The sequence below is a fragment of the Lithobates pipiens genome, unplaced genomic scaffold (genome assembly GCF_037356315.1).
Source record: "Lithobates pipiens isolate NorthernLeopardFrog02 unplaced genomic scaffold, aLitPip1_a1.2 Scaffold_16, whole genome shotgun sequence".
Classification (NCBI taxonomy): Eukaryota; Metazoa; Chordata; class Amphibia; order Anura; family Ranidae; genus Lithobates; species Lithobates pipiens.
This window is the reverse complement of record NW_027507748.1, coordinates 568402010-568418441: the sequence shown is the minus strand read 5'-3', so window position 1 is coordinate 568418441 and position 16432 is coordinate 568402010. Positions and strand designations below refer to the sequence as shown.

Below are 16432 nucleotides of genomic sequence, written 5' to 3'. Positions count from 1 at the left end.
TTTATGTATTTATTTTTCTGATTTTACTTCACCAAATTAGACTATTGTGTTCTGATCCATCACATATAATTCAGATTAAAATATTGAACTAAAGGATGTAAGGTAACAAAATAGGTAAAAAGCCAACGTTTGTTTGCTAATCTTTTTATAAAAAGCTTAAATATATCTCTTGTCCTTGAGGAATCTTTGACAAACTTGCCACCTGCTATTACCTGGAAATGTTCTCACTGGTTGTTGACTTCCCCTGCTATAAAAGAGGAGACATCTAAGGCTTGGTTGTACAGGAGATTGTCCCTGCAATTGCCTTACAATGCTCAGGCTTCTGGTACTTGCTGCACTTGTCCTCTGCGGTAAGTGATGTTTCCTATACAGCAATACTTTATTGAAGTATGTAATAGGGGAAATAATTAAGTAAACCCAGGTATATTTTAGAGAAGAATAAAGTCCTGAATAATTGAAGCAAATATTAACTATTTAGTTTGTGAAGTTTCTCAATTCCTTTAGTAAATCAACCCAAAAGTATAGTATACCCACATTGGTCTATCTTTTATTTTTAGATTTAAAGTATATGCAAAGCCATTTTTTTAATAGAGTAGGAAAGGGTTTGAACCATTTTATTTTTTGGGGTGGGGCAGACCACTATCTCTATTTGTCCAGCGAATCACTGTTGCCAGGAATCAAAGTGGGGAAAAATCCCAAATTTTCAGCTGTCAGCAGAACAGGAAGGTGTTTCCACTACAATTTAAATGGTCATAGCAGAATGAATTTAAAGGTAAAGGAAATTTCTGCAGTTTTTTAATCTGCAGTTTTCTGTGCTAAATAACTGTGATCAGGCTTTTTGTGTCAAATTCACTTTTGCAATTCAGTTTTCTTGTTTTTTATATAACAGTATTTTCACATAATGTATTCACACTTTTTGTCTTTTTTAATTTCGCTTAAAGGATACTGTCATGATGAAAATGTCCGCTATATTGAGGACAATGATAATAGCCGTGTGGTAGGAGGCACCAATGCAGCCAAGAATGCCTGGCCATGGCAGGTTAGTTACACACAAGCAGGTCATTGATTTGACCTTTTAAGCACAATTGTTCATAAATGATCAGTATACAGTGTAAAATGCTTTATACATTGTTTTTGATATTGATGATTTTATGGAGGTGAAGCATTTCCAAAATAATTTACTAATTCTATGACCTGTTTTTGCCTACTTTAACAGAATTAGTCAAATTAAAAGGAAAGTTAAAGAACTGTGTCTAACCCAAGTGAATTGATATGCAGGATAAAGCTTGAATATTAGCTGCATATGGCTGCAATCAGAAAAAAACACACTAATCACTTGTAATTAGAGTTCTATATGGCCCCTTGCATCCACTTTGTTCAGGGTCTGCACAGTTCTGCTGGGTGGGACAGTAGACTCTTTTCATATAGTTCTGGGATGTGCTTCTTGCCTTTTCAGGCCTGGTTCAAATGCTCTTCTGCAGCTGAAACCCCATACAGGGCTCAGGCCTGGTTCATATCAATGCAGTTTGCATAATCCAGGTGCATGTTGCGTTTTTTCAATACATGTTTTTAATCCATTGAAGTCTATGGAACCAAAAAACAGAAAAAAAGTCCCTGGCCCTTTTCATAACAAGCACAGATGTGAACTACATCCATAGGAAACCCTGTTAAATTGACAGTATTGTGTTTCTGCAAAACTGAAAATACACGAAAAATGCATAGGTGTGAATCAGGACTTAAAGCGGGGTTCCACCCTAAAGTGGAACCTCCGCTGATCGGAACCCTCCCCCCCTCCAGTGTCACAATTGGCATCTTTCAGGGGGGAGGGGGGTGGAGATACCTGTCAAAGACAGGTATTTACACCCACTTCCGGGCATAGACTCCCGTGGGAGTCTACGCCATTTCCTGTCCTGCCGCGCTGTCTGCTGGGACACACACGGGTCTCAGAGACAGCGCGGACAATTCCTATTGTGCTGCGCGACTCGCGCATGCGCAGTAGGAAACCGGGAAGTGAAGCCGATTCGCTTCACTTCCTGATTCCCTCACCTAGAATGGTGGCGGCAGCAGCCGAGGGCCGAGCGATCGATCGGCCTCGGCTGCCGGCATCGCTGGAACCCAGGACAGGTGAGTGTCCATTTATTAAAAGTCAGCAGCTGTAGTATTTATAGCTGCTGGCTTTTAATATTTTTTTTTGTAGGTGGAATCCCTTTTTAAGGTCAGTCAAATAATAAAGTGGAGGTAAATTGGGTATTTGGCGCTCCAGGAGGCAATTCCCTTAGTTTGTAATATGTAATAAAATGTACATTTGATTAGTCAGTCTTTAGGTAAAAAAACTAAGTTAAACCACGTTAAGGGGATGTTTTAAAAAGAGGCAGCCATCCTCAGAGTGTGTCCAGCTGCTCTGCAAAACATATAAAAGAAACGGGGGGCTTATAAGTGTAGTATTAATACAGTATCATTTATTTCACAAGATTAAAAACACTGACACGATATAAGTGGGAGTAATGCTCATCATACACAGGTTCCTCGCATGATCCGAGAAGCTGGGAAAGGTTCTGGTGTGATGCTGTGCTGAATAGTTGTACATTCAGGAAGTAGTCAGCCTGTGGGATGCAGTAGAACTGCCAGGACTAAATTATTATGATGAGCATTACACCCACTTATATCTTGTAAGTGGTTTTAATCTTGTGCAATAAATTATACTGTTTTAATACTACAATTAGAGGCGCCCCCCCCCCCCGTTTCTTTAAAAAAATAAAGTGGGTTTAGCGAAAGTACTTAACTATGTTGATGTAGCTACTGGTAAAGCCATGTGCAGAAGAAAGTGAAGATTAAAGCTATACTAAAGGCTGCTTTTTTATTTTTGTAAATAAAAAAAGGTTATACTTTTGCACAGAAAGGTCCATTATGCCCTCTTCTGACAGTCCGCTGCTGGCACTGTTCACTCCTCTCCTGAGTGCCTCTTTAGGGGGGCAGGTGCCAAGGAGGCACCTGTGCATGCGCGCTCCCGAGCCATACATACACACAGTGCAGGAAAGCCATGCCCCTGCTCTCCCCTCACAGAAGTTTGACTGGAAGCAGCAGGAGCCCATGGCTCCCACTGCTTCCAGTGTATTCTGTGAAAGCAAGAAGTGAGAGGAGCGTTGCTGCAGCTGGGACAGCACTGGAGTGGTGACAGGAATCAGGTAAGTGCTTAGGGATTGAGGTGGGTTAGACAAGTAATGCAGATAATGCATTAAGATAAAAAGAACTGACTTTGAAACTATGTTGAAAAACTACTAACAAGACTACCAAAAATTCTGCCTGCCTGGTGTGCACGTTTAGTAACCGCTTTAATATGGCACACACTGTAATAGTCAGGCTATTATACAAATTCACATTGGCAGCTAGCATGTACACAAATTGCATTTATAAACATGAAGCATTAAAAACATGTCAAAATATTATAGCTATTTAGATTGTCACCAGATTAATCAAGTTAGAAAAGTAAAGATTATATCAGATTACTTTCTCTGGCAACATCCTCCATTGTTTTATCTTTCAGAAAAGTTAAATTTCTGCTCTTTAATTCCTTCAGGTATCCCTGCAGTATCTCTCTGGCAGCAGCTGGTACCACACCTGCGGAGGTTCCCTGATCCGTGCTAACCGTGTCTTGACTGCTGCTCACTGCGTGGACAGGTATTATTACATAAATGTACTTATATATATAGCACCCCCATTATAATGCATGCACCCTCTGAACCTATATAATATAAAAAGGAATATATGTAAACCCCTATAATAATCCCTGTACTCCTATTATCATGATATATACGTATAGCGATGTATGTGGCCCCTCTCTAGTGATAAATACAAGTGTATAGGGCCCATCTACTGTGATGTATATGAACCCCTGTAGTGCTCACCAACTCAGTGACAGCCCTGTGCAGTGACACACTGCCAACTGCTCTTCATACAAGCCTAGTGACAGGGCCTGGTCCTGCCCCTCTTCTGTCCATACAGCCAGAGTGACAGTGGCCCTGTTCCTCCTCTCCTTGTACAAGGTGTGTGACAGTCGCTGTCCCCACCCCCATGCTCCCATTAGCTGTCCCCCCAGTATCAGGGAGAGAGAAGTGGTTGGGCTAGAGATAGGGCGGAGAATGGAGGCCTATGATCAGACCTCCTCAGCCACTCCTCTACACTGCTACCCTGCAGACTGAGCCTATTGAGCCCCGATGTTGAAGTGCTGTCCCTGATCACCAGCCTGACTTTAAAGTGCACAGGGTAATTAATATGTGGCCAGGCACACCTGGCACACCCTCTGCGCATACCTATGGTTGTATAAAAGATTTATTTTAGATTACCAAAGAGCAGGTGTTCTTAACATATACATGTCTATCTTCTCAAATTTTTTTTTTTTAAAGCATTTTTGTACTGGAAACCTACATAACACCCCCAGTGCATACCCACCTGTGCTGAATGCACTTTCAGTTGCTTTTATAAACTTACCCATCTCTAGTGTGTTCTTTTTCAGGGCCAATAATAAAAAAAAATCCCGGAAGGTCAGCCTTGGGGGCCAAAGAATATATAATTAGGCAGCGCACTGCTGTCTTCAACAGAAAATTATGCACATGGCAAATTTGTGCTAACAATAGGAGGGGCACAAAACTTCAGTGGATATCACACAGAGCTCGGGGGTTAGCGGGCAGGAGTGTGTATCTCAAAGACTGCAAGAGACAAGAGGGCCTAATCCACAGAAAGTAGGGATCATGCGTTTGCAACATATAGCGTACAGGAGTCTAAAGTGCATAATGCCCAAAGTACAGGGGTCAGGACTGCACACTACAAAGAGAAGAGGGGTCAGAAGTAAGTAATACATATAGTGCAGGGGTCAGGAGTAAAATCCACTTGCCAGACCAGGGCAGTTCAGAGTAAGAGAAGTCTTCCCTTGGCTGGGTGTGAGTGGAGCCAGAGAGCTGCAGCCTCCTTTGTTCTGAACTGACAGGCTGCAGGAGTGGCTCCTACTTTGGATGCCCAGTGCAGCTGTCAGCACTAGCTTTGGCGCTGCACGGAAGCTTGTGGGGGGGGGGGGGGGGTTGGGCCCTCCTGTCTCCCCCTTATATACTCTCCTGCTCCCCTGATGTGTGCTGTAACCCCAGTGAATATCCATATACTTTAGTACTAAGCTGAACAAATTACACTTTTAGCAGTAAAAGAGACACTGTCACATGGCAGAGAGGTGACACACCACCACTCCCCATTTTCCTTGCACGTGATTGGATACTCTTTGCAAGTTGAAGCTCTACCTCATTTACCGAGCTCTGAAGCAACTACGTTTGCAGGGTGCAACTGCACTTTAGAAAGTTCACAGTTTATTTGCCTTTAGTAAGTCAAGTCCTGTAACTTTGAGCTGAATAGGGCAAAGTAACAGTGGGGGGTTATTTACGAATGGCAAATCCACTTTGCACTGTAAGCAGGGGCGGACTGACAACTCATGGGGCCCCCGGGCAATAGGAGATTATGGGGCCCCCAGGCAATCAGATATTATGGGGCCACACAGTATACACAGTATAAAATCAAACAGTATACACATACATGTACACACAGTATACGCATACATGTCAACACAGTATACACATACATGTTTCTATTGGCTGGGAAGGTACTGGAGAGATGGGGCAGCTATAATCTCGGGATTTTTAGACCAAAAGTATGTCGGTAAGGGACATTTCAGAGACAGATGTAAAAAAAAACACAGATTTTTACATACTGTCTCTGGTTTTACTGAGGCTGGCAACCCTGATGGGGCCCCCTAGTGGCCCGGGGTCCTCGGGCAGTGCCCGAGTGGCCGAATGGTCAGTCCACCCCTGACTGCAAGTGCACTTGAAAGTGCACTGAAAGTGCACTTGACAGTCACTCTAAATCTAAGGGGTAGATCTGAAATGAGTGGAAGATCTGCTGATTTTATCTTCCAATCATGTGCAAGCTAAAATGCTGTTTTTTATTTTCCTCGCATGTCCCCCTGGGATCTACAGCGACTTTACTTTTAAATGCACTTGCAGTGCAAAGTGGATTTTCCTTTAGTAAATAACCCCCAGTGTCTTTTTAGGTGTTGCCAAGCCTGCATACAAATAGCTTACCATACAACTTCTGTCTGGGGTAACTGCACTGGCAATCCATAGCTTCATCATTAACATATTCTGCCTGTGCTCTTTCTGCTCTAAGGCTTGATTCACACTAATGATGCATTTTGCATTTTGCAGAAATGCAGGGAATTTTTTTTAACATGGGTTCCTATGGAACATGTTCACATCAATGCATTTTTGTGCCTCTGCATTTTTGGAAAGGGTCTGGGACTATTTTTCATGCAAAATGCAGCGTTTTGCATGTAATAAAAGTCAATAGACCTGCATCAAAAACGCAAGTACCACTTTTTTACCACGTTTTTACCCCGACTTTTCCGCAATTTGCGTTTTGCGTTTTTTTTCACTGTATATATCTAAGCACAGTGTAAAAAAAAAAAAAAAACTCAAAATGCTGCAAAATCGTGGTAAAAACGTGTGTCCAAAAATGCGACAAGCACCACAAAAAGCACTGCAAAAACGCTCAAAAGCAACATGCATAGATGTGAATCGAGCCTAAGGCTTGATTCACACTTTGCAATTTGTACTACAGAACGTGTTCCATAGGAAACCATGTTAAATGGACTGTAGTGCAAATCTGCAAAAAGCACTAAAACTGCATAGGTGTGAATCCAGCCTAACAAGGGACAGTCGTGAGACATACAAATCAGAGAGTGCAATAGATGTATGCTATTCCTACAAGTACTAACTTTTATTTCCCTCTGAAATTTAGTATATACTTAATAATATAAACATCTCTCATTTTCTTTATTCTTTCTAATTTTCCCTAGAGTTGTCTCCTACCGTGTTGCCCTGGGAGAGCACAACCTTAACACTAATGAAGGTACTGAACAGTACATCTCTGTATCTTCAATTAGAAAGCACGCCAGCTGGAACACCAACAACGTCGCTGCTGGGTAAAAAACTGAAACATGGTGATAGATCTGTTATTGTTTACTCACAAGCATATAAATGCCCTTTTACATAAAAGTGGATAAGGTGGCATTAAGTACAATGTGAACATTAAAAAACAGAAACTGTTCTGCTGAAGAAGTACATGTTAGAGCAGACTCTATGTGATATTAATCCAATAAATATACATGCACTCAATAGAAACATTTAAGTGGTAATATAACCCAAAATACCTTACACATATTCCAATTTAGCCACAACTATTACAAGTTTCAGAACTTTTAAGGTGCAGGACCTCATAAAAAAAAGAAATGTCTTTGCAACTTAGTCATGTGAAAAAAATATAATAGACTTACTGTATGTTCTCTGGGATATCATAATGAATAGTTTCTGTTTTCTAACAATTACAAACCTGGTAAACTTCTCTGTGACCTCCAATTTTCTGCAAGTAAATCGGACTACAGGCATACCCCACTTTTAAGTACACAATGGGGTTTATTTACTAAAGCTGGACAGTACAATATCAGACTCACTTCTGCATAGAATCCAATGACCCCATTGTGTACTTAAAAGTGGGGTATGCCTGTACTAGTGTTATATTAGCCATGCACAGCTCAATATTCTCTTCAACCTGTGGGGAAAATCAGTTGATTCCCCCATACATGCTAAACAGAAAACATGGAGGAATTTCCACTGACGCAAACTGTATTAAGCAGGTATGACACCTGCAGTTGTCTGATTACCTGAATCTGATTGGATACAGTCACTGCTCAGCCAATAGGGTTCACTTGGCTCAGTTGATTTGAAATCAACATTTGTCCCACCATAGAGTTTTTGCACTGAAGTAATCATATACAATTGAGCTATTTAGATATCTGCTTAGCTCTGGAACCTGTATGTTTGTACAAACCTAATAAAGTTTTTTCTGACAGAAAAAATAAATAAAATAAACATTTGTCTCACCAGGTGGGGCTTGTAGATCAAATATCTCCAGGCTGAATAAGCCAACATTTGAGTTGGCTATGGTCCGCCTTATTCTACAGAAGAATCTACTGTGCAAATGTCATTATGTTTTGTCTGTTTTATGATGTAATAATGTAAAGGATCATGTCAATGTTTGCAACTTTGTATAATTTATAGTTATGATATCGCTGTCCTGTGGCTGGCCTCCAGCGCTACTCTGAACACCTCTGTGAAAGTAGCTGCTCTGCCAAGCAGTGGCTACATCCTGGCAAACAACTACAACTGCGTTGTCACCGGCTGGGGAAGAACCAGCAGTAAGTATTGATTCCACCATAGGGAAGCTAAGTGACATAGTTCTGTTAATATAGTCAGGAGGAGAGGGTTAACAACTGTGGTGTGCAGGCACATTTCAGAAAAGACATAGGGGGTTATTTACAAAAGGTAAATCCACTTTGCACTGCAAGTGCACTTGGAAGTGCAGTCGCTCTAAATCTAAAGGGGTAGATCTGAAATGAGTGGAAGCTCTGCTGATTTTATCATCCAATCATGTGCAAGCTAAAATGCTGTTTTTTATTTTCCTTGCATGTCCCCCTTGGATCTACAGCAACTTTACTTCCAAGTGCACTTTCAGTGCAAAGTGGCGTTTCCGTTAGTAAATAACCCCCATAGTGTAAATGTGTTTTTAAGACAGATATGCTATATAATTGTAGCTTTACGCATAACATATCCCCTCTGCTGATTGGAAGTAGTTCTACAGGAATATCAAGTAAGCCCCTGGCAAGTTCTACAATGTGAGCCTGTTTTACATTCTAAAAAAGTGCATGCATCATTATACATTTGTTGTTAATGAATGCAAAACCTGGCTATCAGAGATTACAGGCACAACTTTGTAATTGGTGTGAAACAACACTAAGACCCCTTTCACACCACGCCACCCATAGCGTCGGCGGTAAAACGCCGATATTTTTAGCGGCATTTTACCGTCGGATTTGTGGCGCATTTCGGCCGCTAGCGGGGCACTTTTACCTCCCGCTAGCACCGGAGAAAGGGTTAAAACCGCCAGCAATATGCCACAATAGCGGCGTTTTGCCGGCGGTATTACAGCACTGTCCCAATGATTTCAATGGGGAGCAGCGGGGGAGGAGCGGTAAACATACCGCTCCTTCACCACTCCAAAGAAGCTGCTGGCAGGACTTTTCCTGACGTCCTGCCAGCGTACTGCTGCAGTGTGAAAGCCCTCCGGCTTTCACACTGCAGACAATGGTGCAGCTGTTTTAGGGCGGATTGCATGCACTATTTCTAACGCTATAGCTCCTGCAAAACGCCCTTGGTGTGAAAGGGGTCTTGCCCATTAAGCTAGTGTACTGTATAATCATGCAAGAGCGGTTGCTCCAGAGCTTAGTAAATGAGCAGAAGCTCTGCTGACTTCCATCATCTAATTACGTGCAAGCAAAAATGCTGTTATTTTTTTTTTTTTTACCTTGCACATGATTGGGTGTTCTTTGCAAAGTGAAGCCTTACCTCATTTACTAAGTTCTGGAGCAACTGCACTTTGCAAGAGAATCAACTAGTTAACAGGAAAATAAATAAAATCAAGATATGGTGCTGCACTCCAGATACTAGTGTAGTCAAATAAAATACTATATAAATATATATATATATACCATTACATTAAATATCATAAGTTAAAACAGTAAATAGAATACACACAGTGAATGTATAAAATCCAATAAATTAAAACTGCATGTGAATTCCACTGTGCAAATTTGCATATGTGAACCGTGAAAAAAAGTCCATAAAGTGCAAAAAATATTCAAGCGTCAATATTGCAAAAACAAATTTCAAGCGTCAATGTTGCAATAAAAGTAAAAAATTGTAAACAGTAATAATTCAAAAGAGAAAGTGCTGGTGCATTAAGGTGCTGGTAATCACATCTAGCAGTAGTGACAAAGTGACTTTGCATCTAGAAAAAAATGTGGCAGAGTGACTGTGGTAGATGAGTTTTCACTGTAGTTACACCTGTGGCCCCTTATGTTACTGCTGTAAGGTAAATAGCATATGATAAATAGCCAGGGATTATCCAAATGTTGTATCCTAAATGATCTCTCTGGGTGTATATCCTACTTAGTTCCATATTGCCTATAGCCCAGTGTAAATATCCTATACACTTGTCCTATATTTTCCTCTCAGGATGAATGATATGGGCCAATGTAGGAGGAAAGAGAGACAAGGGAGACTCCAATAGTGAAGTATGTTTGAATATAAAATGTATTAAACAGCAGAGTAATCTGCGGTACTCACATAAAGACAGGTGGGATAAAATACAAACAAACGAGCTGCAAGCTTGTGATTAAAACGTCACTTGTCCGATCGTTCCTACGTGTGTCATCACGGACCCTGATGAAGTCACGTGGATAACCTTTGTTTTTAGTTACCAGGAAAATTGCAATATTTTTTGACTCACCTGCATTTATGCATGCAGATTTGAACAATCTGTAGGGAATCTTACAATTAAGAATTCAAAATTGTCTGAATTACTGAATTGCATGATCCCCACAGATTAGACAAAATCTGTGAATCACTTTTTCTTCTAGTTTACTAATTTCTGGACTCAAGTTTTTTCTTTGAACTGACTGTAATGTAAACCTTTCTTTGTCTGCAGCTGGCGGTTCCTCGGCCACCATTCTCCAGCAGGTCACTCTGCCCACCATTGCCCACGCCACCTGCTCCCTGAGCTCCTGGTGGGGCAGCACTGTTAAGACCACTATGATCTGTTCTGGTGGTGACGGAGTCAAGTCATCTTGCAACGTAAGTTTTTTTTTTTGTTTTTATAATGTTTTTCTACTACGTTTTTAGGAAAACAAATCCCCAGTTAAATATTGTTGTTATGATTATTATCAGAAATAATATTATTTCCACAATTCTTTATCTATAAGGCAGAAATAAAAATAAAATTCCATGACACTTTACAATCTGTGAGATCACAATAAATTTATTTATACATACAAGGATAGACAAAGAGAGAGCAGCTTGGACCTCAACTTTCAGGGTTTAGCCATCTTCCGTAAGAACAGAAGCACATCATGAGACTTACTGATAAGCTTCCCTACATTTCTTACAATATATGGAATTGTATCAATTTATATTTATATTTATCACAATTATATTACTACATAATTTCTAAAGTCATAATTACTGAATGTTCTACTCCAACTAAAGTGTACATATATTATCTGAACTTGATTTAAATGGTCCTATAAATACAAGTCATTTTCAGATCTTGAAAAAACATTTAGCCCCCTTTGTACAGTATATTGTCAGCCTACTATATATTGTCAAATAACGAGGATACATAACACCATGCCTTCTTAAAAGTCAATTGCGAAGCAAGTGACTGTAGTGATTTTAGCAATATTTTTCTTACAATTTCAGGGTGATTCAGGTGGACCCCTGAACTGTTCCATCAATGGTGTGTACCAAGTCCATGGTATTGTCAGCTTTGGATCCTCCCTTGGATGCAACTATTTCCAGAAACCATCCGTGTTCACCAGAGTATCTGCCTACAACACCTGGATCACCAGCGTAAGTAACTAATATGACCTTCCCAGATAGAATACACAGGCCTTTTACTTTACTTTGCACAGCTCAGCAAAAATTAATTCAAGTGTTATCACATGGAAATAAGCCAATGAACTTGTGGAGTATCCAGTAAAAATGACACTCTTTTGCTTCCATCTGGCTCTGCCTAAGGCTTGGTTCACAACTATGCAGGTGCATTTTGGATGGACTGTAGTGTGTTTCTGCAATACTGAAAACACACACACACACAAAAAATGCGTAGATGTGATCCAGGCCTAAAGTAAACTAATCTGATCTGTTCTATGATTAAGGGCTAGATCACACAGGTGTTTGTATGCTAATAATTTCAATAAGGGTTACCTTGTAGAAATTCCTCACTAGTTGATTGTTGCATTTAACATAGGAATCACCCTGACCCTGTTATGCATGTAGCTTTGAGTTGAACAAACTGGCATGAAATCACTAGAAAGAGCTGTCACATGCTACTGCTTTTCCTGGTTTATCCAGTAATCTGTCACTACTTACAAAATTTGAAAATAAACCATTATACTAATTGTAAAACAGAAAGTTTTGACTAAACTGTCAAGAGAGAGCTCGCACCATCTGTAGGGGAGAACTTAAAGTATAACTACAGGTAAAAAAAAAATTCTTTTTAGTTTTGAATAGAGTGGAGAGGGATTAGAAGCCCTGTCAGATTTTATTGCTGTCTGTGCCCCCCATTAGGAGGATTCACCCTCTCTATTTGTTCTGTTTATTATCTTATCACTGAAAGTGAAAGTAAAGGAAATCCCAAATTTTGGGTTGTCCCCAGAACAGTAATAGAGCGGAAGTTTTCCAATAGGGACAATAGTTCTGGTGACCAGGGGGAAGGGGGCAATTGATTCCCTTAAAGTGGTTGCAAAGGTATTTTTTAATAAAAAACATAAACATGTTATATATGGCATTGCACAGAGCAGCCCTAAACCTCCTCTTCTGGGTTCCCCTGCTGGCGCTTTCTGCTCCTCTTCTTCTCTGAATGCCCTTTCAGCAAGCTGCTTGCTATGGGGGCACGTTTGCAAGCTCACTCCTGAGCCGGGTGGTGTGTGTCTATAGACACATGCAGCACGGCTCGGCCCTGCCCTCTGCTCCCTCATGGGCTTTGTTGTTTCTGGGAATGTGAGAGAGAGAGGGAGAGAAGACAAGTGATGCTGCAAACGGCCACAGGGCTGGATTGAAGGAGAGGCCAGGTGAGTATTTAAGGGGGAGCTGGGGAGAGCTGATCACAGAAGATTTTTTTTTATCTTATTGTAGAGAATGCAATAAGGTTAAAAAAGAAAAAACACATGCCTTAAGGACCACTTTAATTTGCACTTTCTGTTTTGGCCAATTGGATAGGAAGTGAAGGGAAATCTCTCCAATGAGGTACAGACGGCAAAAGTAAATCTGACAGGGGTTATAACCCTCACTCTATCCAAAAAGGAGCGTTTTGCCTTCAGTTCTACTTTAGTAGTCCACTGATGGCTGTATACTTGAGTATATTCAGTATGCTAATTATTACAATATATTCAGTGAACGGTCTAACAAAAATATAATCCTTTTTTTTGCTTCTTTTAGAACATCTAATCAAAGAACCCTTTCTAAAGTGTTTTTGAAAAGAAAACAAGCTTCTTGCATTTCATCTATGATGTTTAAAGGAGATCAGCTTGATAATAAAGAGTTGAACACCAGCACATTTTGAGTATATTGTTTTATTTTTAACATATACATAAAACAAATCATATTAATACCGCCACACTGTATCTATTTTATTTACATTGTATTAAGCCAGTGTGTATAGGAATATACAGGAGATCCAGCTATAAAACTGCAAGCCCTTGGGCAGAACATACAATTTATAGAACAATAATGCAAAGTGTTATATATACAAATATGTGGTAATTATGAATAGAATGCTTTAAGGTGAAAAACTTTAAGGCATTAGAACCACTTTAACTGGTAACTCTACCATTTTGTGATAATAGGTGTTATAGAATTAAATGCTTAATTCATTCCATTTTGGCAGGGGTGCGATGAATAAGTAGTTTCATACATCACATCTCTCATTATTGTTACATAGTTACATAGTAGGTGAGGTTGAAAAAAAGACACTTCTGTCCTTTTGACTTTCTGACATTGCTCCAAGGGAAACATTTATTTCTAATTTTAACGAGTGGCCATGAGTCTTGTTAAACTCCCTTTCGCGGAAAAGTTTTATCCCTATTGTGGTGTCACCAGTATGGTATTTGTATATTGAAATCATATCCCCTCTCAAGCGTCTCTTCTCCAGAGAGAATAAGTTCAGTGCTCACAACCTTTCCTCATAACTAATATTATCCAGACCCTTTATCAGCTTTATTGCCCTCTTTTGTACTCGCTCCATTTCCAGTACATCCTTCCTGAGAACTGGTGCCCAGAACTGGACAGAATATATTCCAGGTGTGGCCAGACCAGAGTCTTGTAGAGCAGGAGCATTATCGATTTATCTCTGGAGTTGATCCCCTTTTTAATGCATGCCAATATTCTGTTTTCTTTGTTAGCAGCAGCATGCCATTGCCAAGCCTATCATATACTAGAACCCCCAGGTCCATTTCCATCCTAGAGTCCCCCAGAGGTTCTCCCCCCATTGTATAGATTGCATATATTTTTTCCACCCAAATGCATTATTTTACATTTGTCTACATTGAACCTCATTTGCCATGTAGTCCCACCCCATTCATTTGTTCAGATCTTTTTGCAAGGTTTCCACATCCTGCGGAGAAGTTATTGCCCTGCTTAGCTTAGTATTGTCCGCAAATACAGAGATTGAACTGTTTACCCCATCCTCCAGGTCGTTTATGAACAAATTAAATAGGATTGGTCCCAGCACAGAACCCCGGGGGACCCCACTGTCCAACCCTGACCATTCCGAGTACACCCCATTTATCCCCACCCTCTGAACTCGCCCTTGTAGCCAGTTTTCAATCCATGTACTCACACTATGGTCCATGCCAACAGACCTTATTTTGTACAGTAAACGTTTATGGGGAACATTTTCAAATGCTTTTGCAAAATCCAGATATACCACGTCTACGGGCCTTCCTTTATCTAGCTGGCAACTCACCTTCTCATAGAAGGTTAGTAGATTGGTTTGGCAAGAATGATTCTTCATGAATCCATGCTGATTACGGCTAATGATATCGTTCTCATTACTAAAATCTTGTATATAGTCCCTTATCATCCCCTCCAAGAGTTTACATACTATTGATGTTAGGCTAACTGGTCTGTAATTCCCAGGGATGTATTTAATCATTGTCTATACAGAATTAAGGACATTTATCACTATATCACTATACCCCATTGCTCCCCCCCCCTTTGAGTGTTATCATGGGTATGGTTCTAAATTGAATAGGCATTATTCATTGTTGCCATCAGAGACAAATAATCACATGTATATGTATAATAACATGTTTATGTACTGTTAGAACTAAGACTGGAGTGAGATTTTGAGTCCTGGCATATATATATATATATATACAGATGCATCTCATAAAATTTGAATATCATCAAAAAGTTCATTTATTTTAGTAATTCAATTCAAAAAGTGAAACTTATATATAGATGTGTTACAGACAGAGTGATTTATTTCAAGCATCTCTTCCTTTAAATTTTGATGATGATGGCTTAGTGAAAACCCAAAATTCAGTATCTCAGAAAATTAGAATATTACATAAGACCAAAAAAAAAAAGACTTCATCAGGGCCGGTCACAGATGGTACTGCCCTGCTTTGCACGGCGCATGCGTGCAATCGCACTGCTCCTGCGCGTCGGTGGCAGTGTGGTCCCGGGGAAAACTGCTTGTCACCGACGCTGGTAAACAGCCATCGGCCGGCAGCTGTTTACCATGTGATCGGCTATAATCCTTTCACAGCCATTCACTAAATGTAAACATAGAGCGGTAACAACATGTTACCGAGTTCTCCTCCTCACACACCGATCGTGTGTGTGAGAAGGAGATTGCGGTAACATCTCGTTACCGCTTACAGTGTACAACAACACACACTGATTGCCCCCCAATAAAGAGGACCTGTCATCATCCATCAAAGTATCTGTCACCAGCCATCAAAGTACCTGTCACAGTCCATCAGAGTACCTGAGTACCTGTCACAGTTCATCTGAGTACCCAAGTACCTGTCAAAGTTCATCTGAGTACCTGAGTACCTGTCAAAGTTCATCTGAGTACCTGAGTACCTGTCACAGCCCATCTGAGTACCCGAGTACCTGTCACAGTCCATATGAGTACCCGAGTACCTGAGTACCTGTCACAGTCCATCTGAGTGCCCGAGTACCTGTCACAGTCCATATGAGTACTGGAGTACCTGTCACAGTCCATATGAGTGCCAGAGTACCTGTCACAGTTCATCTGAGTACCCGAGTACCTGTCACACACAGTATACACATACATATACGTACAGTACGCACACACAGTAAACACATACATATACACACAGTACACACACAGTATACATATACATACTGTATACACACAGTATACACACATACAGACACACACAGTATACACAGACACACATTATACACACACACCAGCACTTTCCATCTAGAAATCATCCTGATGGAACACACTGCTACTGCCCCCATCTCCTGGCATGCTGGTACTTGTAGTGCCCCAGCATCTCACAGACACATTAGTTGGTAATGCAGGAAAGGAGGGGACTGTGCCTGAGTACTCGTGGGCAGGTAATGAGTAGGGAGATGTAGCAGAGATTGGGGGAGACATTCAGAAAGTCCTTCCTCCGGGAGAAGTGCACTTTTACACAGAAAAATTATCTAATAGCCTAAGAGAAAGGTGGAACAATGCTAGA

General features: G+C 40.6%; 1 protein-coding gene across 2 annotated transcripts; it reads left to right on the top strand.

The window, feature by feature from the left end:
- The first annotated feature begins 238 nt into the window (after positions 1 to 238).
- LOC143983694 (chymotrypsin-like elastase family member 1) lies at positions 239 to 13264 on the top strand. Of its 2 annotated transcripts, XM_077483695.1 has the most exons (8): positions 239 to 350; positions 942 to 1039; positions 3578 to 3678; positions 6893 to 7018; positions 8154 to 8290; positions 10639 to 10784; positions 11409 to 11558; positions 13149 to 13264. In XM_077483695.1, exons 1-8 carry the CDS (start codon positions 311 to 313, stop codon positions 13155 to 13157), a joined length of 807 nt encoding a protein of 268 aa, XP_077339821.1. In that variant the 5' UTR covers positions 239 to 310; the 3' UTR covers positions 13158 to 13264. The 2 variants fall into 2 exon arrangements, with proteins under 2 accessions (XP_077339821.1, XP_077339820.1); XM_077483694.1 differs by lacking the exon at positions 13149 to 13264 and having other exon boundaries at positions 11409 to 11585.
- The last annotated feature ends 3168 nt before the right edge of the window (positions 13265 to 16432 follow it).